The 19,492-nt window shown below is 38.5% G+C and overlaps 1 protein-coding gene across 2 annotated transcripts in view; it reads left to right on the forward strand.

Annotated features, from left to right (window-relative positions):
• wdr27 (WD repeat domain 27) overlaps window positions 1–10,260 on the forward strand; it is a 53,224-nt gene extending 42,964 nt beyond the window's left edge. Inside the window, exon 24 of one of the 2 annotated variants that reach the window (XM_067609853.1) lies at window positions 5,558–6,373. In XM_067609853.1, the coding sequence (XP_067465954.1) occupies window positions 5,558–5,644 (87 nt within the window). In that variant the 3' untranslated portion in view covers window positions 5,645–6,373. Of the gene's footprint in view, window positions 1–5,557; window positions 6,374–9,376 lie in introns of those variants that run through there. The other variant, XM_067609852.1, reaches the window with a different exon arrangement.
• Window positions 10,261–19,492: the final 9,232 nt, after the last annotated feature.

Below are 19,492 nucleotides of genomic sequence, written 5' to 3' on the forward strand. Positions count from 1 at the left end.
ATATTACTTCCACGCTAGTTTGGTCCACTGGACCACATTACTCTAGGACTAATGACTGGCTCAAGCTCCATGTCCCTCGTGTTCATACAGAGCTTGGAAGAACTGCTCTTGGCTTCTTTGCAACATCCACCTGGAACACATTACAAAGCACTTTAAAAAATTAATTCAATGGTAACTCTTGGTCATTTTAAATCCACAATCCCAAACCTTTTAACTTCTGTTTGTACCTGTTTTAATTGATTTTGTTGTTACTTTATCTACTAATTGTATCTATATGTTTGTTTTAATTGATTGTTCTTCTTTCTTGCTCAGTGTCATTGTAAATGAGGCATTCGCCCTCAATGATTTTCGAGTTTAAATAAAGACGAATAAATATGTTCCCAGCTTAAGAATTATGTTGATGCTGACAAGGATTACACGGACTAGACAAGAGCTGTGGCATCAGTGTTTAGTTAGGTACAGTACCCGGGCTAGTGGGTGATGCCAATTGTTTTTGCCTTTTTATTAGGGATTTAGTGGGCTTCATGCTTTTCAATATACTTATTATATATTTAGGCTGTATGTTTATTCGGGCAATTGTCTGTCTGATTTAAAATTCTATTCTAAGCACAGATATTTTATTGAATTACAGCTTCTTATTGCACAAAAAATCTGCATTGGCAAACCATCCTATCCAGTGTTTGTCAAGCAATTTTTTGAATGCAATTAGCACACAGCTGCTTGGGCCAGTCATGAGAACTCACCGCTGCACAACTACTTTTTTGTCTGCTCACCCAGAGGGATAGACCTGTTTTTCATCAGTAACTAAAATCAACATTCACTGGCCTATTTATTCTAGGAGCTCTTAACAGGAGGAAGACCTTAACAATTATTATCAAATTGAAATAAAACTGAAAGTGAAATTTATTGACTCATTTGGCAAGATTTTTACATATATATAATGACTCTGTTTCAGACTGGCTATAAATCAAACATGAGGGCTGTATTAATAAAGAGATGCCCAGTAAATGTGATATCATTTTTGGACACATTCTCCTGGTCTCCTCAAATGAATGTCAATTATTGGGTAAGGTTGACTGCAAGATTAAGTGAATAATTCACCCAAAAATAATGACATTACATTTATCCTCATGTATCGTATGTCAAAACATTTGAAAAGCCAATTTAACTGGCTGATATGTAGGTGTACAAGCTAACTTACATGGTGTTATGTTGACACACACTCTCTTGACTGAAATGAAGGCAAAAAGATAATTACAAAATTTAGTAATGCTTTAAGACAAAGTCTCCCCTTCTGACATATCACATCTCAATGAAATCATGTAAAAACTCTTACCACAGACAGAGATGTAATGTCTATGATTAACAAGTAGGTATTTGCATTATATTTACATAGTTGCTTCATTTGTTACATCAGGTACGTTCATTTACTGGATGTAATTGGGAAGGATTAATTACACTACGCCAGTAATTCCAGTAAAATATGATAAATAATCTATTTATGTTAATGACAAAAAGGCAACCTGAGGAAGCAATTCATTCAATCAAAATTCATTTGATACTTTGAAAAGTTTACATACATATAAAATCAGTTGATCTGCATGGCAGGATACATCCCAGATATCAAAATTGCTGTGGCCCGGATCCAGTCCACACTCAACACTTTTGACACTTTCATCAGGCCCACAAACCACGTGGAATGATGATACTTGGGCAGTCCGCTGCTGTTTCCCAGATCTGGGCTACAAGCAAGCCATATGTCAACCAAGAACAAACCAGATAAACCGGAACTGGCCCACATACAGAATACACATGCCTGAGAGCACTGCATCTTTACCAAAAAAGGCCCACATTTGATTTGGGATATTTGGGCCATATTTGCTATTTTATTTGGGGGGCCATTTCAGTTTCACAACCATTCTGTCTGGGCCAGAGGAAGGCCAACAGTGCGGCTTCATTACCTGAAATGGCCTGCTTCCGTATGCTACCTGGGATGGTATAGGTTTGCAATGCTTCTAAAATGAGAGGTAGTCTACAGATGCCATGTCTCATGGTTTAATAAAATGATTAGGTAAGTGTGATACAGTTGTAAACAACTATTAAAAAGTGGCTGACACAGCCTATATTGCTGCAGATTTACTGTACTTTTAACTTTGTCAGGTTCCTGTTGTACATCCCTCATACGATAGCTTGAGATACTTGACGGCCTCCTAATGTAACATTTCAGCCTCGTGGAGTGGTTAGGCATGGGAAACCACAGTTCAGTCTGTGTCAGAGAGAATCTTTGTGTCTGGGAAAACGTCAGGATTTCTAATTATTTCAAGATGCTGCAGAGTTGAGTTTAATAGAATCCAGAATCTTACACCTTCGACTCTCTTTATATCTCTTTATAATATGGCTGTGAGTATAGAGATTTCTCCATCATTTCAGTGTTACACACTTTTATAGGTCACTTTAGTCTTACAAACAAACATAAAGAGTTAGCGAAAGTGTTTCTTCACTGTTCCTGAGACACTTGATCTTGTGCCGATATGTTGAGATGTGTCTGGCTCAGCGTTGTGAAGCTGCTTCTTGTTAACCATGATTCAGTTGATCTAATATTTGACTGTAATGGATGCATACACATCCCACTTTATTTGTCTTTTGTTTATAGCCAAAAAAAAAGAAAAGAAAAGAAAATATTAGAAGTTCAAAAAGTCCTGGGAAATTGCTGATCATTCTTGAAATGAACTAAGACAAAGGCCGTGTGATATTATAATGATAGCATTGCTGTATTTCCTGAGCCTGTGGGTTTGTCTTTACCAATACATGAAAAAAACAACCAAAATGTGTCCCCAACCTGTGCTCACCTCACTTTTTAGGCCACATCTCAGGGCCAGATGTTTTACTGCCGTGAGAACCGTCCGATGCAAGGCACAGACAGATAATGCAATGCATATTTTCCACTCATTTTTCACTCAGGTTTTCCACCCGATTACTTAAAAGACCATCAAGGCGGCAGATCTACCTCCACGGTTCACTCCCTAAGGTTTATTCCTGTACTTAACTCTGTAATGAGAGATCCCAACTTTTACTGTCACTTCACTTTGTTGTCTTGTAAAATCTTGGGGGAATTCATGTGGCATACCTCTGTAAAGTTTTGCAAGCTCCCCTGTGTTGGACCTAAATCTGCAACCATAAAAGTAGACATGCAAATTTTCTACAGAAAATAATATGCTCTTTGTATTTATTTATTTTTGTAGATTAGATTTATGAGAGGGAAGCTAGACTGTGTCCAATTTGAGTTGTGCCTGAAACCAAGTCAGTCGTGATACTGTATCTGCAGTTATTTCCTCCAGTGATTTTTGGAATTTAAAAGCTTTAGGGTTATAAGTAAAGACAGAGGCGAATCAACATTCAGTTCAGAGATACAGGTTACTAGGTCAGACTAGAGAAATAGACTTCATGGGGCTGTGCTCTATTTGGTTTACTCAGATTTGTCTCATCCTAAGCTCTTGCTAGCTCCTATTACATTGTTCCACATCAGCAGTGGATACGTCTTTGTAGTATTTCCCAAAAATCAGCTTATTTTGAAGTGGATTCATTAAAAGGACAGTGGAGTGTCCACTCATTTTCCTTTATTTTTTCAGTGGATTATGTGCTTGCTGTGAACGCTGACAAAACAATGTATGTAATTTATGCTGATGTATTTTTTTTTTTATAAATTATAAGAAAAGTTAGTGAACCCCCTGTTTTTAGTTACTTTCGTTGCTAAATAATTGTGTTTCTTCATACAGATACTTGAGAGTTTTAATTGGTGACTTTCACTTAAGCCTCAAAGTGAGCAACTTGTGAACAAAAATTAAGCTGAAATTGAGGTTTTATCTCAGAAGCTGCTGAAGCTTGATTGAAAAAGGCTTGTTTGTTCTACTTTTTTGTCTGTGATTGAGGAGATGCCTCATTCTGCACATCCGAGCATCTCTGTGTGCTCAGGCTACCCCCTGTTAATTAAAGCACTGACTAATTTATAGTTATAGTTATTGTTGTTTTTTTTACCACCTTGTTTGTGTAAGAAGAGATTTTAGTCCTGATGGCAGTTTCCTGCTCAAACAAAGGTTAAATAAAAACCCAACAATTGGAAATCAGAGTGGGAAACCAAGGCAAATGGTTCTTTGCAATCAGCAAAGTGAACATTAAAACAAATGAATTTCAGTGAAAAAAACAACAGAAAACAAACCACAATGTACATATTGTCAGGATAAAGCAGAACTTAGAACAGGATAAAAAGAAAAGAAACAGTAATAACAATTGGTGGACTGTTTACTCATCTGTCTGGACATGTACTTGTATTTTTCCAGTAATATCCAGTAGAAAATACAAAAGATGAAAGAGAGGACATAACACAGTGTATGCTTATGTAGTTTCAGCCTTCATCAGACATGACTCATGCCATATGAATTGGAAAATTTGTTGAAGTTGTAACTTTTATCAGGACTAAATAGAGATAAACATGATGGTGCAATGGAGGCATTTACAAGCCAGAGCCTTCAAATGAAAAAAATGGGGGTTTGCTTTAAATAATCCTCAACCAGGTGTGCTTGTTTTACAGCAAGTTAGCATTTTAAACATACTGGCATGGATTTTCAATGTTAGCTGGATCAACTAGAGTCAAGTGTTATTGTTGGCCATATTTCATTGTCTTTATTGTGTGTTGTTGGCTATAAAATATATGCAAATTTAAAAAAGAAACATGTTGATGAAGATTTAACAGAGTGCATTAAAGTATACTCAGACCGCTTATGTGTGAATATCAATGGCATTATATGTAAAACTCAAAGTAAGATACTCAAACTATACTTGAAAATCAGCAGAGAGAAAGCTGTTTATGTAACTCCAAATGGAAAGTTTGCGTGTGTGAGAAAACGGACAAACTCAAGTCATAGTCAGCTAAATTTTCTGTTGTTAAACCAATATGCTCATTTCTGTTTATCTTTGAGCTAGAAAGTCAACCTCTCTCTGTTCCAGAGACGCTGCTGCACTTTGATATGTCTTGTCAATTTTTAAATGCACACATATGTGTGTTGTTTGGAAGAGGATATGAAAGGAAACAAAATCCAAATTAGAGCTCTGTTTCAAGAATCAAATCAGAATGAAATAAGAACTATTAAACACTAGTGTCAGTTTCAGATTTTTGATTAAGAAAGAAGTTTCTGAACTCTTTTCCTCAAATACTTGGGACCTCATTTGCACTTCATGTGTTGGAGTTAGAGCAGGATTGTGACCGCTTACTGACACCAGCAGCTGTCTCTAGAAGTTAACATGCGCTATCGTCCCAACTAGGAAGATGAACAATGAGTGAATCATCCCATTGGCTTTCAAGCTCAGTGCTACTCGTCTCCATATGTCAGCATGTATCTTTGCTCTTTGCAGGCAGGAAAAAAACGCAGCTGGCGTCCCACTAGACATTTTTACTGTATCATTTCATTTGTGGCCATTTGGCAAATCGAAAAGCTATTTGCACTCCTTAGTCCTTTTTAAATACTTTATCTCTCTTCTTTTCCTCCTCTACTGACCCCAGAGAGCAAAAATGCTCTTTTCTTGGTGGCCAGACAGCAAATACAGAGGTGGACTCTGCTGCCTGCTCCAGAATGTCACATCAGAGTGAGACACAGACTGAGCTGAGACAGCCTCTCTGAAATCAACTGGCCTGTGTTCAACACAGCTGGAACAGCAATGAACAGGAAGTGAGGAAATAAAGAGTTTGGGTCCAGTTGCAAAGTCACAAGGGTCATTTTTAAGTATCAAAACGTTTCACATGTGTTAGAAAGCATCTACTCTGTTAGCCGTGTGGTGTTAGTTGCTAGCGTTGTCTTTTCTTTACTGGAATGCACAAAACCACATTTCACAATCTTCGTCAGCGAAGGGTGGTGGTGCTTATATCATTTTAAACTTTTTTTACTATGGGATACGGGATGAGGAACATGGATGGAGTCATGTTCACTTCACTGTTTTCAGTCTTTCATTTTTAACATGATGCATCTCACCACTGCACTCCAGCACATTCAAAGTGGTTTCTTCGTTTTAGTATTTCACTACTTCAATATGCATCATCTAGATTTGTGTTGAAACACAGTATAGATACAGTATACAGATACACAGTATACAGACTACAAACTTTTTTTTTATGTACTTAAGGGAAATTTAAGGTGAAAACTAAACTATATTTGGTTTTCATTATACAATAACTTTGTTCTGGCATGAAACTTTGTTTTGAAACGGCTGACATGAAGATCTGAAATTGACTGATCAATCAAGACTCGCTCTCCAACACTGTCATGTTGAAATAATAATGTGTTCTGTTATTGTGTCAGCCTTAATAAACACTTGCTAATCTTTTTATTCTTGGGTGTTCCCTGCATTTATGTTGAAGAAATGTTTCTCACATAGCTCCTGGAGCAAACACATGGATGCTGTCAGTATGATTATCTCAGTGCTTCTCTGTGTTCTTTTACATTCACTCAGATGGGCCTGTCCAGGGCCTTATTAATGGCATCTACCTATGCAGACTGTCAGAGACTGGCTGGATGGCAGATGGAGGAACAGGCAGGGAGTCTAAGCTGGAAAGAATTTACTATTACTTTCCCTATTTGGATTGTTTAAATTGCGATTGATGACAATAAATCTAGAACTTTGTATATTAATAATACAAACACATAAATATTAATATATGTATATATATGTATCATTCACCACTGGCAATACGATAGTTTTTTTTTACTGATACTTCATGTACTCTGTGACCCCGTCCCACAGATGACCACAGTGACCGTCTGCTCCTTTTCCCATCTCTCATGTGTGTCTTCCTTCCCCTCTCAGTATGTACAGTACAGAACATCCTGGTATGTTGGCATTTGTGAAGTCTGTGCTCTACAAGTGATGAATGATATATCCTTTGGGAGGGAAAACACATCGCTCCTCATAACTTCAAAGCCTCGCTTTTGTCCATACCACTTTCTGCAGCAAAAATTTTCTATCATCCAGAATGCCAATATTTGACAATAAGTGTTGACCACTGCCCACATTGCATTCTTAATCATCATTTTTATTTCTGCTTTGAACTATTGATTTGTGGTGCTTTTTCCATGGTATTGAGTCAGCATGCCTGACGATAACTTAGATTGTGTGATGTGTGTGACACACCATGTAAATTCTTAATCTGATTTACGATTCTACAGTTCCCCATAAGTTCTTGAATGAGACTTTTAATATAATAAAAATGAAAGCAAGGAAACAAAAATATTATAAAAGGAGATGCAGCCCACCTTTTCTACATTGTTTCTTATGCATGGCCCGTGTGTTGAGCATATGGAAGGTCATACGTCTAAAAAAAATTCCCCCAAAAGTGAAAATAAATGGATTGTGAATGACATAACATTGAAAACCTATATATCAGCAGTTACTGCATTGCATAATGACATCTGACATCACAAATAAATCTTGAAGAAAGGGATCAATCCTGTGTTCCTTAGAAGTGGGATATTCAGAAAAGCCAAATAACTCAGTTGTGATGGCCCAGCATGACCCCCCGCTCTACAGTGAATCAGCTCACCAGAAACTCTGTCTTTTGACCCTAAAGGTCACCCAAAACCTTCAGTCTTCATCAGCTTAGCTCGCTTTAGCCTCAGTGAACAAAGGGTTGAAGGTTGCAGAGATGGAATGTGTTGGATTACAGATGTTTGCTGTAAGTGTATGATGTAGAAAATGATCTTAAGGTGGTTGGCACCTTTTTAGAAAATCTGTGATGTAGTTTCAGTTCTCCTCTTTGTGTTTACACAGAGGACTGACTGAGTGAAATTCTTAGACGTTTAGTCTAATAGTTTTGGATGGCAGTTAATGAAGAGAGCTGTTGTTGCTAATGCAGCTGCTCTCTGACCCTCTTATGTTTTAAGTAGTTATTTTAGCAGCCCAGAGGCAGAAGCCAGAGAGCAACGCTATTGTTGAGTAAGATCCCTGAGTCGATGAAAGAGGACTCCTTGTAGATAGAAGAGCAAGAGAAATAAGTTGTAACTGTTGCGTGGATGAGTTGAAAACATTTTTATATGCTAAAAAGTACATTGTGGTTTTGTGGGTATTTTTGTTTGTGCTTACTTGTCTTCAGGACCCACACGCATCTCTCTGTGTCTATAGGAGCGGTGCTGCGAGGATTACTCGTCAAAGAACAATTAAACCCACCTCAGTTTAGTCTTTGTATGTTTGAGTCATCCTCTGACCTCCATTATTGCCTCCCTTTCCCAGCACAGGCATCTGCTTGCTGGTAAAAAGATGATTTCTTCTGCATAAAACGACTTTAGTACATGGGAAAAAATGTTGGACTATTATTGTACCAAATGTGGTTTTTATAACTGCTTTGGCAAATACTTGTTTTCCAAGATCCCCACTGTTAGTAGGCTATGTTTTTAAAAGACGCTCTATTCTTTACAAGCACCTAAAAATCTCTGAAATCACCATAAATGACATAGATGCTCCACAGCAGATCTGCACGTTCACCCAAGCGTTCCCATTTAATTTGAATTGTGTGTTTTGGTGGGTTGTTTTCATTTATTTTTCATCATGCAGGCTTTATGAAACCTTATGAGTCTGTAAGTGGGATTAAGGGCAGAACAAATAACCTTGGCTTTAAGTAATATGAAATAGATACACCCTGGTCTTACACGACACGTAGGCTTGAAAGTCAAGTGAAAACGAAGCACGGCCGTTTGATCATATGATACAGTATACTGTATTCTCAGCAGCTGCTGCAGATATGAATATGCATCACGAGACACATTCTGAACCCCAAATGCAGGGTTTCCTATTGCTACAGCTGCTGATTGGCTGTCAGAGTGTTGAGGTAATGCTCGCTCACCCTCATCTGCTCTACTGGCTGATACAAAGAGATGAGATAATGCTCCTTTCTTGCTAGGAAATATAGAAAAGATGTGATTGTGTGCACGTGTGCTTGTCTATGTGCTGTATCCACATGTTAATTAGAGTGTGGTGTGTGTTTGTGCGTGTGTGTGAGCGTGCATGCTGAAACGGGTGGGAGTTAATGCTAGTTTATTGATATGTGGGTGCCTTATTAATGAATAAACAGTTGACTCACCATGATTAGCACTGGCAAGAACCTCAAGTCCCATTTCTGATTAAACAAAGTTATATAACAGTTCAGGCCAGGCAGCTTCATGTTCTTGTGATAAATGGCAGGTATGGAAAATCAAGAATCTCTATGGGAAACACAGTTTGACCTTGGCGATGCAAGTCATCTTTAAGGAAGCAGGTGTGCTGCTGTCCCAGTTCCTGGGAATTATCATCCACAGAGTAAAAGCTGAACGTGATGTCATTTTATTTTCTCTTGTAGCTGCTGACTGGGACTCTGGATGGGGAGCTGAGACTGTTTCAGTCCAGCAGCGGGGCCCAACTGTCTCATGACACCAGTGCTGCTGTGCATAGCGTCCCCAACATGACTGCGTAATTACAGCAGGCTGCTGCAAAGTCCATGCAGGTTTCATTAAAACAGCTCCAAACCCCAGGCTGGGATTTCACTGGTGAAGGAAAGTTCTGTTTTTTTATTGTCAATTAATCAAAAATAGTTTCAAGCTCAACTATGTTTTGTTTTTCTTGTTATATGTGCTCTTGTGTGTTCTTCTATTTCTTGGTTTCAAATTGTCTAAAGGGGCCACCTATTTCACTTCACTGGTCTTTGTTAAATGTTCCACATGCACATCATTTGACCACTAAGGGATATCAATGGTTTGATGTAATGTTTTAGGTTTTCCCCAGATTCATTTAACTGCATCATCTTGATGCAATATTTACCCAATTAGAGATAATTACAGCTAAATTTGCCAAAAACAATTTTCATTATTGCTGTCCGTTCATCCACATTCTGGATGGTCAAGCATCACAGTTTGTTTGTTCAGTATGTGGAACAGATGTAGATCTATAATACTGTGACCACTGCTTAGCAGCAGAGCAGCTACACAGGCCTATGACATCAACTGGGTGCAACCTTGATGGCTGCCAGATACACAGATGCTACTACTGTACACTGACACACCCGTCCACACTGTTTGAGCTGCACATTTACTGTACTTTTCTTTCGCTCAGTCACAACGAAATGTTGTTGACAAAGTCACACTGACTTGCAGTAAAAACATAATAATCAAAGCGAAATTGTACATTTTCAAGTGCTGTATTGTTGGTAATGTGTCTGTCAAGTATAAATAAAATGGTATGTCCTGGCCTGATTGTATTTTTCTACTTAGTGTGTATGCAGCCCTGTTACTACATGTCTGTTTATATTGGAAACATTTAATACAGTACATTATACAATTAAATATAGTCACTTGTATTGTTTGAGATCATGTCAACAATCAAAAAGAGTCACGAAAGAACATTAAAAAAGCAAAACTACTGGACACTACATCATGTATGCCCTTAGATTCCATATTAAGCTTTTTCCCGTCAGAGTTTTGTAAATATAATCATACATCGGATAAGAGATTATTATTCATTGGGGATGTTCCCCTGGCAATCACTTTATTTTCTTTGACATTTAAACATCTGGGTACAATTGTCTTTTTTTTTCTTGACCAGAAAACCTTTACCATCTCTTACTATGCTACCGTTATCACTGTCAACATGTTATAACCCACAGCTGAGTCTTGAGAGAGGCTGACGGAAAACTCTGTCTATCTGCAATGGAATGAAACATCAAGCGTTACTCATCCGCAGTCCATTAGGAAAAGATATTGTATTTGACACATTATCTAACGCTGGCGCTGGTGATAGAATGATAAATCCACTGATAGGCCGTCTTAACTCCCTCAGACAGAGGACTGTTTTCTTTAATTGATACCGAGGCAGACTGCCTGTTAAGATTGTTCTCTGTGCAGCAACAGCCTCAGCTAGGTCAGACGAAATATAACTCTGAAGTTGTGCAATATCACTTCCCAGTTGTTATATATTAAAGCAAGCAGGGCTGAAGCTGCACAGGATTTATGGAGTGGTACCTATTTTAGTCATACGCCACATTATGGATGTACGTGTGTGTGCGTTGGTTTTTTTTGGGTTTTTTTTAATGCCACAAAGATAGGTATGAACTGGCAAGGCTGACTCTGCCCTGTCATGGTGAGCTTTAGTGTTCCTGCAAGCAGCAGAGACTTTCTACTGGAACAAAACATAATAAATTGTCTTTGGAGTAAATTTATGTAGCCATGTTCTTTCTCCATTTTAATGTGCTGGAATGTATGTGAGTCTGCGTGCTTTTGTGTGTGTATGTGTGTGTGTGTGTGTGTGTGTATATTTAGGCCTCAATATCTTCTTCCCTTGAATGAATTAACCCGCTACACCAAGATTCAGTCAGCGCACACTCTCAAACCGAAGTGATATATTAGTGCACACGCACATTCCTTGTCTTTGTGAGGTCGTTTTGGGTGCACTCCCTGCATTGATCTCACCACTAAAGAATGATGTGTTTATCCTTGCAAATAAAAGGATTTAAAGGATAGCCACACCCGTACATCATAATGCACTCTGGTCCAAAATTTGATCTCTTGCAATACTTTGTCATTCAATTTGACAGAAAGAAGAACTTAGTCTGCCTCCAGTTTTGCAGAGTACTAGAACAACAGATACCGAACAGGGCACAGTCACATCAGGAGAAGATACAGAAGAACAGAACTAACTAGTGCAGAAATAGCAATCTAGATATAAATCTTTCCTCTCAGCATCATCTACAACTCAAATATTGTATTTGTATGCCTGTGACATTGCCTATGAAGTGCTTTGGTTGTTCACTGGCTGTCTGGTCTGTGGCCTGGCCTGAGCTCTAAATGCAGGCCTTTACTTTCCCTCATGAGTAGTTAAATAAAGTTGACCAAGATATATACATCATGAGGCACGTGCACTGTAATGATCCCCCAAAGACCTCTGAGGATCTCTGCTCTTTAGTTTTCACGAACTCAGTGGAAGGTCAGTCAAGGGAGGGGAATATTTGCACACATGTCAGAAACTGCCGTCATATAGCTGGGACTCATGCAAGTCTCACGCAAATCTTCTCTGAATATCATATGATGTCCTATGAATAAAAGGAACATGTGGCCAGACTGATAATCTTTGAGATTAGTAGCTAGGTTTTTATTGCTGACTGCTAGAACACATAAGTGATTCAGTTGATGAGAGCTTTAAAATCCTGCTGTAAACACCTGGACTGTGTTGAACCAGCTGTTTGTAAATCCATCACTAATTTTGTGTGTTAAGCCTTTCTGAAGTTCTTAGTAACTACTAGCTCACCTCAAACTAGTGAGTCACTAAATCAGGATGCACCATTAAAGGACCAGTGTGTAAGATTTAGGGGATCTATTGGCAGAAATGGAATATAATATTCATATTCATGTTTTAATTATTGTATAATCCACTGAAAATAAGAATCATTGTGTTTGTGTTACCTTAGAATGAGCCCTTTATATCTACACGGCCATGTTGCACCGCCATGTTTCTACAGTAGCCCAGAATGGACAAACCAAACACTGGCTCTAGAGAGGGCCTTTCGCATTTTTTGTGGGTTTCGCAGCCACCATAGGTTCTCCTACATGCTTGGAGGGGGGTTATTTAGTTGGTTGCAATCTGCAGCTGCACCACTAGATGCCACTAAATCCTACACACTGGTCCTTGCTTAAGAAATGTCTTGTCTAGTAAGCACAAGTTTAAAGTAAAGTGACTGCAGTATCACAAGCTGTAACATAACTTCCAAATATAACAGTTTTAGGGGCAAAAAGATAAAATAAACTTAACTGCTAGTCCTTTGTGAATATGTGATTTTGGTTTATTTCTAGGAGAGGGCAATATCCAATTATGGTCAGCTAATGGTCATTATTTGGTCATTTAGTTATTGGCATAAAGTTTGTAATTTAAGGTTTAGTGTGTTTTTTCTCTGAAATTTAAAGTGTCAGGTCAGCTATGTCAACCATATTTCATATTATCTCTTTTACTCTTCAGTCTATACAGGTCAGTCTAAACACTCCCACCTGGCAGGTAGTAGATGTAAATATTTAATAATGACTCATCTCTAAGTATGAACTTGTTTGTGTGGGGCAATCCATTTCAATTTAGTGATTTGTAAACCACCACTAAGTAAATTCTTACATTATAACTAGGATCATTTTTAACTTATGAACAGCTGATGCTATCGGCTCCTGGAATAATGTCGGGATCAGACTATATATAATATTAGTCCTGACACAACAGATATGAGGCTTAGGGAGCAAAAATGAGTGTGGGCCATGACAATTGCTCATTTTGTTACATGTTCTGTGATGCTGCATTTGGAACACCTCACAACACCCTGACAAAAAGACTACCACATTATATTGTTTTTCAACTTGTAGTCTGCAGTGTCTCACCATCAAGTCACAGCAAGAATTTATGACTCTGTGGTTGTTGGCTAGTGTGAGAAAATTATCATATCAGAAAGAGTGTGTACTGTAGTTTGACACCGACACAATTTTTCTGGTGAAAAAATTCTCTGTTGCACAGGAAGTGATACATTTCATGACTCCAGCAACAGCAGTTTGTTTGGAAAAAAATCATGAGCAGCAATCACTAATGCGAAATCACCAATCACTTGAAAAATACTTGACTTTATGCATCTAAAAGAAACATTTCATGCAAAGTACTTAGCACCAATGATGTCACCAAAATTCAAAGTCTTCGCATGGAAATAGTTGCTCTTAATTTAATGTATCACTGTACAGAAGTGTCCATTAGTAACAGGGAAATAAAAGCACCACTGACTGTGAAAACATTTTCTCCCCACATGTTTTCCCCTTATTTGTTCATGTTACTCTTCACATACACTTCTTTGTGAATGGAGTGTGTTTAAACACGCACTTTGTGAAAGTGCGTGTTTAAAAAACGGCGCATGTGTTAGCCAGCCTGTGTTTCTCCTTATCTGGTCCATGAATTACACAGAATCATATTTTTTGGCTTGATAGACACAGCACATGTCCCAGCATAGGCCTGAAGTAACTGTCTCTGACTACAGTATATACAAAGTAACTGTAAAGGATGAACATGGATGTTAACTTATAGAGTGACTAGTAAAGATTGGTGAAGTATGCAGACGCAGGAAAAGCCAGACCGGGGAAACCGGTGTCTTTGTACTCAACTGTGTCCTCAGCTGTTCTGGGCTGCTGTGTGCAGACAACGACGGAAATACAGATTAGTAGCAGATGGTGTCATCCAGGGTACAAGGCATAAACATTCGAGTGCTTAACACTCAGATAAATCAACACAAGACCCTTGAGGAGTTAGCGGGGAAAATGGGGAAAACAGGAGCGCGTAACATGAGGTGCCAGATCACTGAACAAGACTGGGGCCACTCAGGAACCCTGTCGAGCTTATAAAATCTCTTCAACTCTGTTTGAATAACAATCATTTGCCTATCAGAGCCATATTTGAATCCAAACAAATGTTATGATGACATATTTGCTGCAGTAAAGACTATTCCAAGTTTTTATTTGAGTCATTAAAGAAGAGCCAGTTTGCTCAGTGTATGGTCTTTGCAGGGTCCCCATGAGGTTAAGATTCTTCGCCTGCTCCATTAAGCCAAGGTGCAAGGGTGAGATGAGATGATAGTTTGGCATCTGAGTATAAACCATCAAGTCTCTGCACATTTCTCAGGTTCATTAACTCACCCCATCAACCTAAATTCCAACCTTATGCTGACACAAAGATAGCATTTCAACATCAACCTCTACCATTAGCAAATTCCTTTGTTTTATGGCTGAATTTATTCCCTAAAAGAGGCAATTTTATGTTTTCCTCTCTAATCATGTTTAACCAATCTGGAGAATTAACAGCACATGTGGTCGAGCTGCACTTCACTGGATGGATGTGATTGGTATACGCATGCCTCCGTGTTTAGCTTGTTAATCTTATTGCTGTTGGTTTGTGATATTACTGTTGTGACATAACACTTGGCCTTTGTTTTTAATTTTTTACTTTTTCCATAAAATGAACAAACAAAAAGCTTTGAAGAGAATGATGCGAGCAGTGTTATTGCTCAGGTCTAGTGTGCTGGGCAGCATTTGAAAACGCATCAAAGCAAACTATATAAAGACCCAAATACATCATCTCTTATCCTGCACTTGAACTTAGTTTTCAGGTTGTGTGGTTGCCAGCTAACCATGGCTATCACCTGCCTGAATAACTTACATTCAAGGAATAACTTGTCGTGGCATTGCTCTATTTAATATTGTGCCAGGTTTTCATAACCTCGAATGAACTCCCAATTCAGCAGTGAGGAAAATGTCTCAAAATCTAATTTGCTTCTGCACTGAATGTGCTGCTTATTGCAGAGACATAGACAAATGTTATTCCCTCACCGTGGCAGCATCAAACTAATTTAGCCTGAATGCTTAAAACTTTTCGGTGTACAGACAGAAGCAGGATGCCAGCTACAAAACCTGGATTCAATAATGAGCAGGAAATTCTCCTCTGGAACATTTGGTATTCTTCAACATATCATTCCTGCTAACTGCACCTATCCTCTCTGTGTTTTCACTGATCATGCATCAAAGTTCAACAGGCAGTATATTTTCTTCTTCACTTGACAATATGCAAAACTGAGGTGCTTCATTTTATAATTGTGCCAACAGCATATTATCCAGTTTTGCTGTTTAAATGATACAAATGTGTCATTGTGGCTTTAAGGATAAATGGTGAAGATGGAGGAGATGTGTTAGGGAATATTAATGATTAAAGCTGCACTAAATAGGCTATTGAACAACAGGTCAAATGAGTGTAATGTGAGAGGTGTTACTCATAGCGATTAACTTAGAGCATTAACACCCAACTGTAGTTTTCTCAGCTCTATGGAGCATTTTAGCAACTTTGAGCTCCTTATTTGGTTTTACTACCTGCAACTTTGCTGTTTTTGTTTAGTCTCACCACTCATTAACCACAACGAGAAGCTGTTTTTGCTAAACAAAAGTCCGAGATATGTTTTGCAAGAGAAGACAGAGATAGAAGGAGAGTAATTGAAGGAGAGTAGATTCGGTGGGCCGACATAAACCTGACTCCAAATCAATGCTAATATAGCCGGATTTCAAAAAAGGGAACTGATAGCTAACGTATTAGCCATATTAGCAATGTAACTTGTGTGTGATGTTCAGGTTGTTGTGGAGTTCTGCCCCCAAGTGGCTAAAAAAAACAGGCTAATGCTGCTTTAAATAGTTTTTGCTGGGATATCAGAGGGTTCACTTACTGTACTGTATCACTCACTCAGACATACAGTACCAGTCAAAAGTTTGGACTTACTTTATGTGAAGAGGTTAATGGGATAGATTCTTACATGTTCACCTGACACAAAGTAGAACAAACACTTGTACATAGTGACAAAAAACAAAAGTAATGAACAACATAGACTGTTCTAGAGGTTTAAACAGTGATGGGCCACAAAAAATAGCCAAAAACATGTGCTGTCATTGTAAAACCACACTGAGTATCATTTGACCTGAGGCATTTCAAATTAAATGTTATATGTGCTTGAAGAAACATAATAGTTTTAGGGAGACATTTGGCTATTTGGCTCTTAAGTTGCTAAATGCTCCACTATGTTCACCAGCTTTTCTCTCACTTTCTTTGTCTGACATTTGGTGCTGGGCAAGTAGTGTACAGTGGGTGAAAACAAATTAGATGATGAGAGTGTTGAGACTGAACCGAAACTGAGTTGAATTGCAGAATTGGGTGATAATTCTCTGTGGTTTTGTCATTATGAGGCAACCCTTTCACTTCACAGTCATTGGTGCATTGTAACACAGGTTCTCCACTGATTTTACATATGAAGATCAGCTTATAATTGAGCCTTTTTTTTTTCTTTTTTTTTTTTTACAAACAGCTATGTTTTAAAAATATGCAACAAATAAATGTAGTGGAGTAAAAAGTGTAACATATGCCTCTGAAATAAAGTGAAGTGCAGCTTTAAAGTAGCATAAAATGGAAATAATCAACTAAAAGTACATGTAGCTTGAAATTGTCCTTGAGTAAATGTTACTTACTTTCCCCCCACTGGAAATATATGTTGTCATGTGAAAAAGATGTTGAATTGTAACATAATTATTAACTGAACATAACTTGTTTGGTTCTCCTCCATCAGCCATAACAATGTAGTGATGAGCCTGTATAGGCAGTGGAGCTTCAGCTATGCTGCAGCACCTTCTGTGCCCAGGGACCCAAGGCCAGAGCTCCTCCTCCTCTCTGCTACACTGAAGAGATCTCACTCTTACTTTGTTCTCTCTCTCACACACAACACTGTTCATGGTGCTGGCTTTCGGTGTCCATACACATCAATCTTTTTCTAGGTCCTGCGTTGTTGCTCCCTCTAGGTTTCTCTGTCAGTTTTCTGTAAAATGAGCCCAGATTTCTCCCAGTTTTTAAGCTCTTATAAATTTGCTCAATATATCTTACTTCTCTGCCATAACTCTACACATCCCACCAGCACAAGGAGGAAAATGGGAATCTGGAAGTCATTACCAAATGATTGCATCTCAGAAATGAAAATGCAATTGCGAGAAAAGAGGGTGGAAGTGAAATGGTGATTGTTCTGTAATCCCCCACCCATTAACCTAAATATAGGTAAGTATGAGTCAAAGTAAACTGAGGGAGTCACGACTATTGCTACTTTCTTTCATTATCTTACATTTATTTGAAGTTCAGAGCTTAACCCTGGCCTGGTTGTACTTCAGACCTGATTTTAGGGGTTACACTCCTTGGGCATTTTGCTTGTGTACAAGTCCAACAGCTCAAATACACGTCTGGGAATAAACCTTAGCCCAGTGAACAGTCTGTGGCCTGATTACCTCACTATGACAAGCAACGTTGAATAAAGCTGGCAGTGTTTTGCACCTCACTAAACATGAGCAACCAGCAGGCAGCAGGTAATTAATGGGGTCCTCACAGCCTGCCATCCTCTAAGAGTCCCGCAGGCAACAAAGGAAGTAAACAAGATTCCCTGTGTTCATCCTCCCACTTAGGATATTGGCAAAGTACACAAACAAAAGTTTGGCAGATCAACATTTTGAGCAGCATCATCTGATTTTGTTCTCATTGTAACTATGTAGTTGAAAAGTTGCCCCGATGCTGTTACCCAATGTTGTTATGATCCTAAGCATAATATCACCCAGGAAATATTCTATTGTGCTGAATTTACAAATCATGTATCAACAAATCCCACCCACATAGGTCACATATAAACTGGAGAGGAGAACAAGTCAAACATCGGTTATCTCACTTTGATGTAATGTCTGTTCTAAGCCAAGATATGTGAGCCATTTTTATAAAAAAAACTGGAATTAGATGCTTTGAAAACAAACGTGGTATCCTAGAAACAAGTACTTAAGATCTTTGTTTTGGTTTATACATGCTGTATGTAAGACTCTACTACCAGTAGTATTTTAGTTCTTGTACTGTGATCATGTTGATACTGGTGCTCCAGATCACCATCAGACCCTTGATGACAGTAAAGTTCACTTTCTGGCATCGCCGGTCCCCACTCGGTGAAGTACAGGATGACTAGTGAACAGCATTGTGTGTCAATGCACAGTTAGAACTTCCTTTGAAGCCGGGAAGACAAACTAGAAGTCCTGCGTTGTTGCATTTTAATGATTAATAGTATATGTACAGATCAGCCTCAGTGTTTTTTGGGGTTTGTTTTTTTTACAGTTTTCTTTCTCCCCTGTTGCCTTCTCAATTGCCTCACAAAACCTATGAGAACAATTCATGGAACACTGTTCTGTAAAAAGAGGCATATCGTCAAGTCAAGGGACTCAGATGTTGCTGTAAATGACTACCTGTAACAATCCATTTCAGTGAGAGAGGAAATGCTCTGTATATCTTGTTAAAAATGTCTTGTTTTTATCGGGCAGAACGTTCTGGTGATAGTTCAGGAAGTTGAGGAATATGAATCGTGTCACGGTGACATTTTGAGAGCGTCAGAGAATGAGGTGTTCAGAAATGACATTGCACCCTTGTTGCCTTGTTATGAAAATGTGTAGAAACTGGCACTGACTCACACAGAAACTCTGATTGGTGGTTGCTATGATGTGGCTCCATACATCAGCTATAAAAAATAAACTGTCTCATCAGGTCAAGTGAAGGATCGTGGTAAGAAGATAAATTTTGCGGAAAGAAAATAAGCCAAAGTGCACAAGTGTTTAAATTTAGGGAAGAGACAAAAACAAATGAAGTCAGTGACAGTGAACTGACCTGTGTTTGGCAGGTCAGGAAGGAAACAGTATAATATTTTGACAGTGAAAATTGTTATTGTGAAACGTCTTGAAGAAAAGGTCTGAATCTCCTGCCTTGTTTTTTAGGCAATGTCTACAACCATGGTATCCGCTCTGTGAGGCTGAAACATCTGGGGTCAAAGTTACTACAATTCATCCTCAGGGGGCCATGAATGTCTTGACCAAAT

Source organism: Thunnus thynnus, chromosome 14 (genome assembly GCF_963924715.1).
Source record: "Thunnus thynnus chromosome 14, fThuThy2.1, whole genome shotgun sequence".
Taxonomy (NCBI): domain Eukaryota; kingdom Metazoa; phylum Chordata; class Actinopteri; order Scombriformes; family Scombridae; genus Thunnus; species Thunnus thynnus.